The sequence below is a fragment of the Sardina pilchardus genome, chromosome 23 (genome assembly GCF_963854185.1).
Source record: "Sardina pilchardus chromosome 23, fSarPil1.1, whole genome shotgun sequence".
Classification (NCBI taxonomy): domain Eukaryota; kingdom Metazoa; phylum Chordata; class Actinopteri; order Clupeiformes; family Clupeidae; genus Sardina; species Sardina pilchardus.
Window position 1 is genome coordinate 24,824,855 of NC_085016.1, and position 12,500 is coordinate 24,837,354.

The window sequence follows — 12,500 nt, forward strand, 5'->3', positions numbered from 1 at the left end:
TCATAGTTGTTCCCACAAGGTTTCCGTTCCATTCCATATGTAAGGGATAATGTATAGAACGCCGGTCATTATCGGAAAATAATTCCCGACAGGATGAACTGAACCCCGACGCGCAGCGGAGGGGTTTTGCTTCGTCCTGAAGGGAATTATTTTCAGATAATGACCGGCGTTCTATACATTATCGCGCTTATTATATGGCTAGTTAGCCAAAACGAAAAAAGAAACTTATCTCAATGTGTCTTTAGCAATGACTTGGCTACCGTTTCGTGGCTTCCGCAACAACTAGCAGAGTGAACCCGTTGCCATTGGCAGCGGTCATTATACCTTCGGAGCGGTCATTATGCAAATATAACGGACCGGTAGAACGTTGAGAGGCCCATTCAAAGTGAATGGGAGCTCCCTCAACATTCTAGAGAGCCATATAATAAGTTATCTTAATGCAGCAGAACAAAATAGAACGTTCAAGCATTGTTGAAATAGAACGTTCAAGCAGAAATAGAATGTTCAAGCATTGTTGAAATAGAACGTTCAAGCAGAAATAGAATGTTCAAGCATTGTTGAAATAGAACGTTCAAGCAGAAATAGAATGTTCAAGCATTGTTGAAATACAACTTTCCAGCATTGTTTTTTGTTTTTCTTGTTGAAAGGGTCTGTAGATCCTATAGTTCCTCCACTCTACCCTCATCTGAACTCTTTGGCTCAGAGTACCATAGTTCCTCTCTGCCTGTCTGAACTTCTAGCCCATAATCATGGGTCCTAGTAGAGTAGCTGCAATTTCCTTTCGCTTAAGTCCACATGGTTTTGTCTGTCTTCAGCATTCATTTTGAATTTAAATCATTTACACAACCTTTCCAAAAAATGCAAGCGGGCCGTTTTAGCCCATCGAAGCGCTGCGCATGTTCAATATTTTGCCACGGAGCGCTTTTACTAATACCGCTCGCACTTTGATGAGTGCGGCTGCTGTCGATGGCTGTGGTTTTATTTCCCATGGTTCCTGTCCTCCGTTGGTTAACGAGACTGCGGAGAGGACTGGGAGAGAGATGACCGTTCGAAGTTACGCTACGGCTGTCCCTCCTGGGGGAAGTAGTGAAGTTCAGTCCCTAGACCAGCTTATACTGTAATCTGGTGCTGTGGGAGAGAGCTTTATTTGATTTGGGGTTGGGGATTGATTTTAAAGTTATTTGACTGCGTCATGGGGGTGTGAGCGTCTGCCTGCGTGTGTGCGTGCGTGCATGTGTGTGCATGTGTGTGTGCGCGTGTGTGCATGTGTGTGTGCGCGCGTGTGTGTGTCCCAAACACTGCACGGAGTAAGTTTTCCTCATGTCTTTCCCCAGTTGTTTCCACATCATTCGCTGAGTGTGTTTATGCAGTCCTGGCGAGTAGCTCCAGGGGCGCTGCTAGGCCCGCTAGTGGTGCCGTTGACGGCCTTATCTGACCTCGGAGGAGATTACAGAGGTCCAGCAGCAATTGACCCGATAAAATCAAAGGCCCCAAAACCCCATCATCTGACCAAAGTGGGCTTCCCTCTTCTCACGTGTCTGTAGGGGCATTTGGTGGCACAGCCCTATGCATGCACTTTTGTAAACTTTTGTCTCACACACAATTACTGTCTCACACACAATTAGCGCTCCCTGCCTAATGCAATAGCTGCAGTCTTTGTTGTCTGTAAAATTAAAAAGGTCTGTGTGTGTGTGTGTGTGTATGTGTAACCAATGTGTGTGTGTGCCTCTCTCTATAGCTCACACCCCTGACAACACCTTCCTGGGCTTTGTGGTGGAGCAGCACCTGAACGCCAGCGACATCAGGCACATGAGCGACGTCAAGCGAGAGAACCAGTCCCTGGTCTACGGGAAGGTGGACAACTTCTGGAAGGTACGTCGCGTCTTACCTGGAGCCCTTTTCCGAGCACTGACGGGATCTCTGAGCCTAGGCATCTAGACGCACCCTAGCGGCAGCAAATGGAACTTGCTGCCAAGGTAGTTGAGCAACTCTCTGTTGGCTTGCGAGCTGGAAAAATCAGTTATGATTGGTTATTGTTGGTCTGAAGATGCCCAGGAGTTCCTTTTTCGGTTAGTTTCAACTTGACGAGCAAATGGTGCAGCTGAAAAGGAATGGCGGCGCTAGTTTAGAACTAGCACGTTTCAGCGCGAGGGTTTAAGAGACACCTTAACACCTAAACTCACGCTTAAACTTACGCTCAGACTCACACTCAACTGCCATTCTAGTTTCTCTGGAATTCCCCGGTACCAGAGATGGTTATGGAGAACTTACGCTCAGACTTACGCTCAGACTCAAAACACTCCACTGGCGTCCTAGTTTCCCTGGTACCAGAGACGGCTATGTTTGCTAGAGAGTGCAGCTGGAGAGCGTAAACCCGCGAGTACTACTGGAGTACGGCGGGGCAACATCTGCTGTGATTTGGCCGCTGGTGTCAGATTCGGAGCGAGGAGCTGTGCTTCCCAGAGGGGGTGTATGAGCTGATTGCGGATGCGTGTGTGTGGGGTGTTATATTGTTCTTCGTTGCTCTCGGAAGCCTTGTGTAATTAAGGCACGGAGCAGGTGCAAGGCTGACGAGGGGCGCAGGTGTGTGTCAGTGCCCAGACACTCACACACGCACCCACACCCACAAATAAACACATACACACACACACACACATATACGATACACCACACACACATACACAGCTCGACCTTCATCACAAACCATGAGAGGTCTACTCCTCCAACATATATCTGCAAACACACACACACACACACACACACACACATACACACACACACACACACACACACACACACACACACACACACACACACACACACACACACACACACACACCCTCGACCTTCATCCTGAGCCGTGAGCTCTTTCCTCTGCCACCAGATATCCGCAGCGGAGCCGGTGGAAGAGCGCGGAGCAAATGAGTGTGCATGTGATGAGCTGATCCCCAGAGAGCGCGAGTGCAGAGCAGAGCAGAGCAGAGCAGAGCAGAGCAGAGCAGAGCAGAGCTGGTTCCACTATCATCATTATTATTGTTATTAATGCCACGCTGCTGCGCCCGCTGCCCGCCACATCTCAAATGCAATGGGGCTAAAAGCTTAGTGGGGGAATTAAATGAGCCTTATTCCCAGACTCTGACTCAGGAGGGTTGAGCTCCTCTACGTGTACGTGTGTGTGTGCGTGTGTGTGTGCGTGTGTGTACATGTGTGCGTGAGCCTGTGTGTGAGCCTGTGTGTGTGCGTGTGCGTGTGCGTGTGCGTGTGCGTGCATGTGTGCGTGAGCCTGTGTCTGTATCTGCGTGTGTGTGTGTGTGCGCGCGCCCACGAGCCTTGTTGTTTTAGTCAGCTCTGGAAGAATGAGCTCCTAAGCGGGGCTTCGTTTGAGCAGTGCTGTTTATGTTGTTTAGGGTTTACTGTGTGTGAATGGGTTCCTCTGCTTCCTGGTTGGATTGGAGTGTGTCTGCAGCAGGACTCAGTAGAGGGGGGGCCGGGGGGGGGGCCGGGGGGGGGCCGGGGGATCAGACTGTGTGGAACCCTTTTAGAAAGCGCTCCATTGAGCACGCTCTGTGAGTTTGCCTCAGGTGATCTCCCCACCCATCTACTCCTTTCTCTCTCTCTTCTTCTCTCTCTCCCTCCCTCTCTCTCTCTTCTTCTCTCTCCTTTTCTTTTTCTTCCTCTTTCTCTTTCTTTTTCCCTCTCTCCCTCTGTTATTCTCTCTCTTCTTTCATCTCTCTATCACTCCTCATCTCTCTTTCTCTTTCTCACTCTCTCACCCTCCCTCCTTCTCTCTTTTCTTCCTTCATCTCTCTCCTTCTCTCCTTCTTTCACTCTACATATCTCTCTACATCTCCCTTTCCTTCTCTCTCTTTCCCCTCTCTCCTACTCTTACTCTTAATCTCTCTCCCTCTCTCTCTTCTTTCTTCATCTCTCTCTCTCTCTCTCTCTCTCTCTATCCCTCTCTCCCTCCCTCCCTCCTTGTCTCTCAGCCCAGCCGTGAAATGCCCCCTGGCCTGTTCTCCATGCCACCTCACTGCAGCCAGAAAGCCACTCTTGCAGCAAAGCAGCCCTCCTTGTTCCCCTCTGATAGACGCCAATCAATCAGATAAGCATTACGACGGTGGCAACACCACACACATGGGCACAGGAATGCCAAGGCAGCGCTGGCACCAAGGCCAGAGGCACTGAATGCCCGCTCGAGCGCATGGACAGATAACACTCTCCTACACACACACACACACACACACACACACACACACACACACACACACACACTCTCTCCACTCTGCGCACATCTGCTACATCCTCGGCACACTTTGGGTGTGAAGTTTCATCACTGCATATTTTCCGTGGTTCGTCACACTCTTGCTTGTTCCATGCAGGTGCAGTGCGGAGAGATGAGTTGGCCTTGTGGCCACGTCAGTGCAGGCTAGCAGGTGCTAATGTTAGCATCTCTGTGTCTGTGATGCTATCAGAGGAGTTAGCGTAGCATTGAAGAGCAGTCAGAATAACTACTAGTGCACATAAGCAGGTGCTAATGTTAGCATCTCTGTGTCTGTGATGGTATCAGAGGAGTTAGCGTAGCATTGAAGAGCAGTTAGAATAACTACTAGTGCACATAAGCAGGTGCTAATGTTAGCATCTCTGTGTCTGTGATGGTATCAGAGGAGTTAGCGTAGCATTGAAGAGCAGTCAGAATAACTACTATTGTCACTGCAGCCAGCATCTACTATGCCCTCTTTCACAAACACACACATAAACTAATGAAAACATATGCGGCACACTCAAATTGTATTCACTCACATATACACATGCCTAACACACACACACACACACACACACATAAAAACATAAGGTACTCAGCAGAGACATGTACACACACTTATGGCTCATTTCCACCCACTGCACAGCTCATTTTGGCTCAGTTTCACACACACACACACACACACACACACACATATTATACACACATATTCCTGAGCTTATCAGACACCTCACTGTTTTCACTAATGGTCTGTTTTAATTAAGCTGGCTGGGGGAGTCAGGCTGCTTTTATAGACCTTATATTAGCATGAGAAGTGTTATTGGGCTAGGACTCCTGAAAGGTGTCATGGGCCTGTGTGTGTGTGTGTGTGTGTGTGTGTGTGTGTGTGTGAGTGTGTGTGTGTGTGTGTGTGAGAAGTGTTATTAGGCTAAGACTCCCTGAAAGGTGTCACAGGCTAGACTCCAACAGGATTGGCTCTCGCAGACCCCGCCGAAAACTCACACCAGACCTCCTCCAGCCCTCCGTCAACACTCACACACACACACCGCATTCCTGCAGAAGGTCGCCGCCGGACGAGGTTATGCGAGGTCACTCTGAAGTGACCATGATAAAGAGTTATCGGACAGGACGTGGCGTAAAAGTAAATGCGAAAGTGATTGACATTTAGCAGACACTTTTATCCAAAGCAATACTGACTCAATGGCGGGTTTATTGATTGATTGATTGATTGATTGATTGATTGATTGATTGATTGATTGAAATAAAAATAGAGCAATTGCCTCAATAGCACCACAAAGTTTATCTTACATTGTGGTCCTTGAAAGCCTTGCCCTTGGGTATCTTGTGTTCGGATACCTAAACTGGGTGAACCGATTGTCAGGCGCTAACGTTACCTCTGCTCCACCAAGCCTGCGTATGAAGCGGTGAAGCATGTCACTTTAAGAGAGGTTATACCGAGGTATCAGGAAGGACATCCCACTGGGTGAATGGCTAGTTCAGGCAGTCCCGGGACTTCACAAGGGGCTATCAGTCGTTATCAGAAGGGAAGTGATGGCGGGGTCAGAGAGGGCCAGCAGACATCTTGAGAGCGGTAGTGATGTTTTTTTATTAGGCTAGTGACCGGATAAGGGCAAGAGGATAAAGTTGAAGGGAGCAGTTTGGCTGTGTTGTGCCTGTGCTGAAAGTGCACCGTGCACGATAGGCCCCGCACTTGGCCATGCCCGCGGTAAAAGGGCATTACATTACATTACATGACGTTTAGTATGTTGTGGGCACCACAACAGAAACAATTAGGTGGTGAGTCAGGATCAGCAAAACTAGTTGTATGTAGTGCTACGAGAGGAGATATTCTTTGAAGAGCTTACACTGAAGAGGTGAATTCCGGGCGTTTTTTTTTTTTCACATAGATCTCTGTTTCTCAAAGAAAAAACTAAAACAATCGGTTCTACCTAGCGCAAGTTGCTGCAGTCAACAGTGCTACACCCTGGGCCCCATGTTCTTGCCCCCTGTAGTGTGTGTGTAGCAGATAGAACCGATTGTTTTCAAGGGGCCTCGAGAAGTGGAGATTGCCGGAACACATTGCTACAACATTGCAACATTGAACTGCATTGCAACATTAAATACACTGCAATCCAAAGTCAGCGTGTATGAGCCCGCCCAGTAGTCCGTTAGTGTGTTGGCCTGCTGAATCAAACAGGGTTATTTATGAGTTTCGCTCTCAGAGAGAAGTGCTGCCTTCCCTGCAGTAGTAGTTCCTCTCTGAAGTATTGTTATGCAAGAGTCGAGTCGTGTGATCGGACCACTGGTGGAGAGATCCTGTTGTGTGTGTGTGTGTGTGTGTGTGTGTGTATGTCCGTACATGTTCTTTCTCTTGAGCCACATGGCCTGAAGCAGCAGCAACATGTCGTAATCCAGATGATGGAGTGAATGCATGAGAGATGGCAGGAAGGAGAAAAGAATGAGAGAGAGAGAGAGAGAGAGAGAGAGAGAGAGAGAGAGAGAGAGAGAGAGAGAGAGAGAGAGAGAGAGAGAGAGAGAGAGAGAGAGAGAGAGAGAGAGAGAGAGAGAGAGAGAGAGAGAGAGAGAGAGAGAGATGAGGTCGCCCGCAACATGGTGAACTACTGTGCAGCATCGGTCTCCTGTAGCCATGACGATGGAGCTGCACGTACCTGTTGGCTGGAGGGCTGATGGAGAGGACTGCAGAGTGCTTCTCATTGGCTGTTTGGAAAGCACCAGCGAAAACAAACGTCCCTTACAAGGGACACAAGCCGTAGTGCACTGGCTCTCAAGCTTTTCATAACGAGTACCACCTCTGAGAACAAACGGCTCTTCAAGCACAATTTATAACTGACATTAAAATACAATAGGGTAGGCCAATTGAGCTACATATTTTACAGTGTAAATACTGTTTTGAGTCAGTACCACTACAGAGAGTCCATGTACCACCAGTGGTACCCATAGCGCAGTTTGAGAACCACTGCATAGCGTATTGTAGCATAATGCAATTCATTAGAATCGAGTGTGCCTCCTGCCTCTCACAAAGTGTATTGGTATCACACAATCTATCAAGGAAACAATACCAACGCAAGACTCGGAGACAGATCATTTTTCACACCATTGTTCCAAACGCTTACCTAAGAACTTTTTTTTTTTTTGTTAAATCTTTTTATTTCAAAGGACATTCAATGCAAATACATTTTCTTTGTCTTTCATATACTTTACAAGTCCTTTTTGATTATTTCCCCATGCCCCCCCATCCCCCCCACCCCCACCCACACACAGGGATAATCCAATTAACAACTTAGAAATACTATAACCAAAAATTAAAAAATAAATAAATAAAAGTAAAAGAAGAGATTACGTAGAACAGAAAATACATTCATATGTCTATATATACACGCACACGCACACGCACACGCACACGCACACGCACACGCACACACACACACACACACACACACACACACACACACACACACACACACACACACACACACACACACACACACATTGAGAAGATAAAAGATAGGGCTACGTTATAAAGAAAACAAAAAAGTAAAGGAAATGTGTATGGGGGGCATTGCTTTCAATCTCAAAGTGTGCATATATTTAATAACCAACATAAGATTTATTATTAGTAGAAGTAGTATTGTTATTATTATTATCATTTTTTTTTTCTTTATAATGTGAATCATGTCAAGGCTTAGAATCTACCTGTTCATATTTATCAGACCAGAAATTATAGGGCACCAGAACTCATCAAACAGATAGCCTTTGTTATATTTCTCTAATGTCATTTTCTCTAAAGGCAAAAAAGAAGATATTTGGTCCACAAAAGTCTTAAAAGATGGGGGTAATGCATTCTTCCAAAATAAAAGTTTGAACTTTTAATACTTTGTTATTAAGTATTTTTAAAAAAAGAGGGGGTGGAGGAGGGCAGTGTTGGGCAGATGGCAGCGAGATTTGCCATTTGATATTTGTGCTGATGCAGAACAAACGGAGAAATGGCGATGCGGCGTTCTGCTCGACGGCACTGCGGTGGCGGTGGCGGTGATGGTGGCGGCGGTGGCGGTGATGGTGGCGGTGATGGTGGCGGCGGCGGCGGTGGCGGTGGCGGTGGTGGTGGTGGTGGTGGCGGTGGCGGTGGTGGTGGCGGTGATGGTGGCGGCGGCGGCGGTGGCGGTGGCGGTGGTGGTGGTGGTGGTGGCGGTGGCGGTGGCGGTGGTGGTGGTGGTGGTGGTGGTGATAACATCTCTGCTGAATACTGATGCGGGGGGAGGGAAGGTGATCCTGCTCGAGTCGGAGGATTTCCTGTCTTTGTTTAAAACTGGCTAAGGGTCCAGACTGTGTTCTGTCATCTGATGGGACAGCGTTGCTAAGTAACGAGATTAATGATGAGCGGATGAGAGAGGAGGAAAGAGAGAGAGATGTGACACTAAGTACCACAGATCACACTCCTTGGTTACAGGTGAAGGTGCGTGACCACCACAAAGACCTGTGTGAATCAAGTTGCGTGTGTGTGTGTGTGTGTGTGTGTGTGTGTGTGTGTGTGTGCACGAGCGTGTGTCTGGTTTAATGAGTACCATTAAAAGCAGTAGCAGAGATGCGTGTCGTGTTGTGCTGTACAGGAGCTCAGCCATCTGTAAAGCAAACACACACACACACACACACACACACACACACACACACACACACACACACACACACACACACACAAATACACACAGCTGCCGACAGGCTGCTAGCAGGCTCCTACGCCTAACAAGACACAGACCGCTAATGATAGGTATGATCAGAGCCTGAGACGCACACACACACACACACACACACACACACACACACACACACACACACACACACACACACACACAGTGGAGATGTTCGCCCACACACCTGTAAGACTGATGATACATGTTTTTTCTCAACAACATCACTATTTTCCCTGTCGGTAGGAAAGGGGCCAGAGAGAGAGAGAGGAGTGAATGCATGCGAGAAAAGAGAGAGAATGGAGAGAATAAAGTGGAACATGGAGAGCAAGCAAGCGACGATAGCAAGAGAGCATGGGAGAGATTTTTGCGATGTCATGGCTAAAATGAAGCGTTCCTGTTCTTTTCACCTTGGCGTGAAAACTGCTCGGCGTGCCTTTTTCTGCTTCCTCATTCGCTTAGGCGCTGACGGCCGTTCCTGGTTTCCTCTTCTGCTCTGAAATCAGGCACACAGCACGGTAGAGAGAGAGAGAAAGGGGTGTGTGTGTGTGTGTGTGTGTGTGTGTGTGTGTATGTGTGTGTGACAAGCTGCTTCCAGACATACAGTATGTATAAGTCTGCATGTTCTGTGGATATCAATCTGAACTACATAACCAGACATTTGGGACTCCGCACTTACTGTAGCCGGCTCTTGCACTACTCCCCTCCTAGTATTTCAGATGAACATTATGCTCTACAAATGAGCTCATGTCTGAACGACGCAAAGGACATGCTGAGATTTTGTTCATGTGTGTGTCCAACCCCGTTCAACCTGTTCAACCACACAGAGACTCTGTTCACACATACTGTATGAGCGCATAATGTACGCATGTAACCAGCCTATACGAGTCACCCGAAGGGTCAGACATCCGTTTGAGAAGCGTCCGCATATAGTGCAGGGACACGTCAAAGAGCAGCCACAGAGAGATGGAGAAGATCAGAGTGAGAACGGGCGGAAAGAGAGACAAAGACACAAATTGTGTGTTAGAGAGAGAGAGAGAGAGAGAAAGAGAGAGAGAAGGGGGGACAGAGAGACGTGTGTGTGTGTGTGTGTGTGTGTGTGTATGTGTGGGCATGTGTTTGTGTCAGCGTGTGGGTGTTGTGTGTGGTGTGTGTGGGCATATGGGACAGAGAGATTGGGGGTGGTGGGGGGGGGTCAGAGAGACGTGTGTGTGTGTGTGTGTGTGTGTCTGTGACAGAGAGATGGAAAAAGCCGAAGTGAGAACAAGGAGAACGAGAGACAAAGACACAGATTGTGTGTTAGAGAGAGAGAGAGAGAGAGAGAGAGAGAGAGAGAGAGAGAGAGAGAGGGTCAGAGGGGGAAGGAGAGAATGTTCTAGCAGCTCAGCTCCCTTGGTGTGGTCAAGGGTGTGGAGGGCCACTGGAGTGCAGCTGAAGGAGTCGGACTGCACCGGATCCACACTGCTCAAGGGTCACTTCTGGAGAGAGGGAGAGAGAGAGAGAGAGAGAGAGAGAGAGAGAAGGATGGAGGGAGGGAGGAAGAGAGGGAGAGAGAGAGAATCAGAGGGGAAAGAGAGGAAGAGCAGGGAAGGAGAGGGAGAGAGAGAGAAGAAAAGAAGGCGAAAGAGAGAAAAAAGAAGGGGAGAAGAGAGGGGAGATATGTGAGCCCAAAACAGGCTTGCACTCCTAGTGGCATCTCCATGGCAACCAACTTCAGTACTGAGGAGGGGGTGCACTTGTGTCCTCTCTCTCTCTTACGCGCTCTCTCTCGCTCCCTCTCTCTCTCATTCTCTTGTTCTCTCTCTCCGTCTCCCTCTCTGTGCCCATCACTCTACCTCTCCCCTCTGTTCCTTTCATTCTTCAGCTTTTTTCTCTGCCTACCTCTCTCCTGTTCTCCTCCTCTCTCTATCCCCCTCTTTTCCCTCCCTCCTCCTCTCTCTATCCCCCTCTCTTTCCCCCTCTCCTCTTCTGTTGTTACCTCACTCCCTGCTCTACTCTCTCTACCTCTATCTCTACCTCTGCTGCCTCTTCACTACTCTCTCTCTCTCTCTCATCCCCCTTTACTCCCCCCTCTCCTTTCGTCTCTCCCTCCCTCCCTCCCTCCCTCCCTCCCTCTCTCAAGCGTTTCCCAAAAGGATCTTTGGCACGATGCAGAAGAAGAAGAGAGCGACAGAGGGAGGGAGAGAGAGAGAAGGTGAGAGAAGGAAAGAGGGGAAGGAGGGAGTGAGTGAGGGAGTGAGACGGCAGAGGAGGAGAAAAACAAGCGAGGGAAGATTACAGAGAGAGAGCAGGGGTAAAGGACAGAGAGAGGGTACAGACGAGGGGATAATGAGGGGATAGAGAGGGAGGGAGGGAGAGAGAGAGATAATGAGGGGATAGAGAAGGGTAGAGAGAGAGAGAGAGAGAGAGAGCCACAGGTCTGTTGGCCAGTGATCAGACACTGTAGGGCCAGGCCTTTGAAATGCAAATAAGGGCTGTCAGCCTACAAAGGCCCATCAGTTCCACGCTGGCAATGATCAGGTTAACACCACACACACACACACACACACACACACACACACACACACACACACACACACACACACACACACACACACACAAAGCCTTATCAGTGCCATGTGGGCAATGATTGGGTTAACACACACACTCTCTCTCTCGCTCGCTGTCTCACTCTCACACACACACACACACACACAGACACAAAGCCCCATTAGTGTTCAGGTTAACACAGCCTCGTGAACTCAAGAGGGGTTTTACAGCCTAACTCCTAATCGCACACATACACACTCACACACACACACACACACACACAAGTCCTATCAGTGCCACGCAGGCAATGATCAGGTTAACACAGCAAGAGGGGTTTTATAGCCCAGCACTCCTAATTACACACACACACACACTCACACATGCTAGTAGGGCTATTTACACACTAGCAGGTTCACATACAATCCATAATTCACCACTCATCCATTCAGACCAACAAACACTCTCTCTCACACACACACACACACACACACACACACCTTCACACATACACACACCCCTTCACACATGCACACACATTCACATTTTCTGCATTCACTCCCAAAGCCTTAATGCCCAGCTTTCCCCCTCTGCCTCTTCCCTGCCGTTTCCTTTAGAGTGGGCATTAAAGTGGAGTTGTAGCCTGGCTGCCCCGCACTGTGCTAACGACGCCTCGCTAACATTGATACAGTGGATTAGCTCGCTAATGAAAGGCTGGGTGTGAGAGCAATGTCTCCCCAGTGTGTGTGTGTGTGTGTGTGTGTGTGTGTGTGTGCGCACTTTAACCAATCTCCAGCTCATTCGCCTGTCTCCTCACACCCCCAGTGTATGTTAGGGAGTGTCTCACAACTACACACCCCAGCAGCTTGTGCACATTTGCACATTTAGAAACCACCACCAGTGTGTGTGTGTGTGTGTGTCTGTGTGTGTGTGAGAGAGAGAGAGAGTGAGTGTGTGTTTGTTTCAAAAGACGCCTCTCTCATGTTAACTCTTCTGATAGTCACTGG

General features: G+C 48.5%; 1 protein-coding gene across 2 annotated transcripts in view; it reads left to right on the top strand.

Annotated features, from left to right (window-relative positions):
- The window catches only part of mgat5 (alpha-1,6-mannosylglycoprotein 6-beta-N-acetylglucosaminyltransferase), a 161,680-nt gene that overhangs the window by 116,586 nt on the left and 32,594 nt on the right, over nucleotides 1-12,500 (top strand). For both annotated transcript variants that reach the window (XM_062527449.1, XM_062527450.1), the window contains one exon: nucleotides 1,739-1,872. In XM_062527449.1, the coding sequence (XP_062383433.1) occupies nucleotides 1,739-1,872 (134 nt within the window). The remainder of the gene's footprint in view (nucleotides 1-1,738; nucleotides 1,873-12,500) is intronic.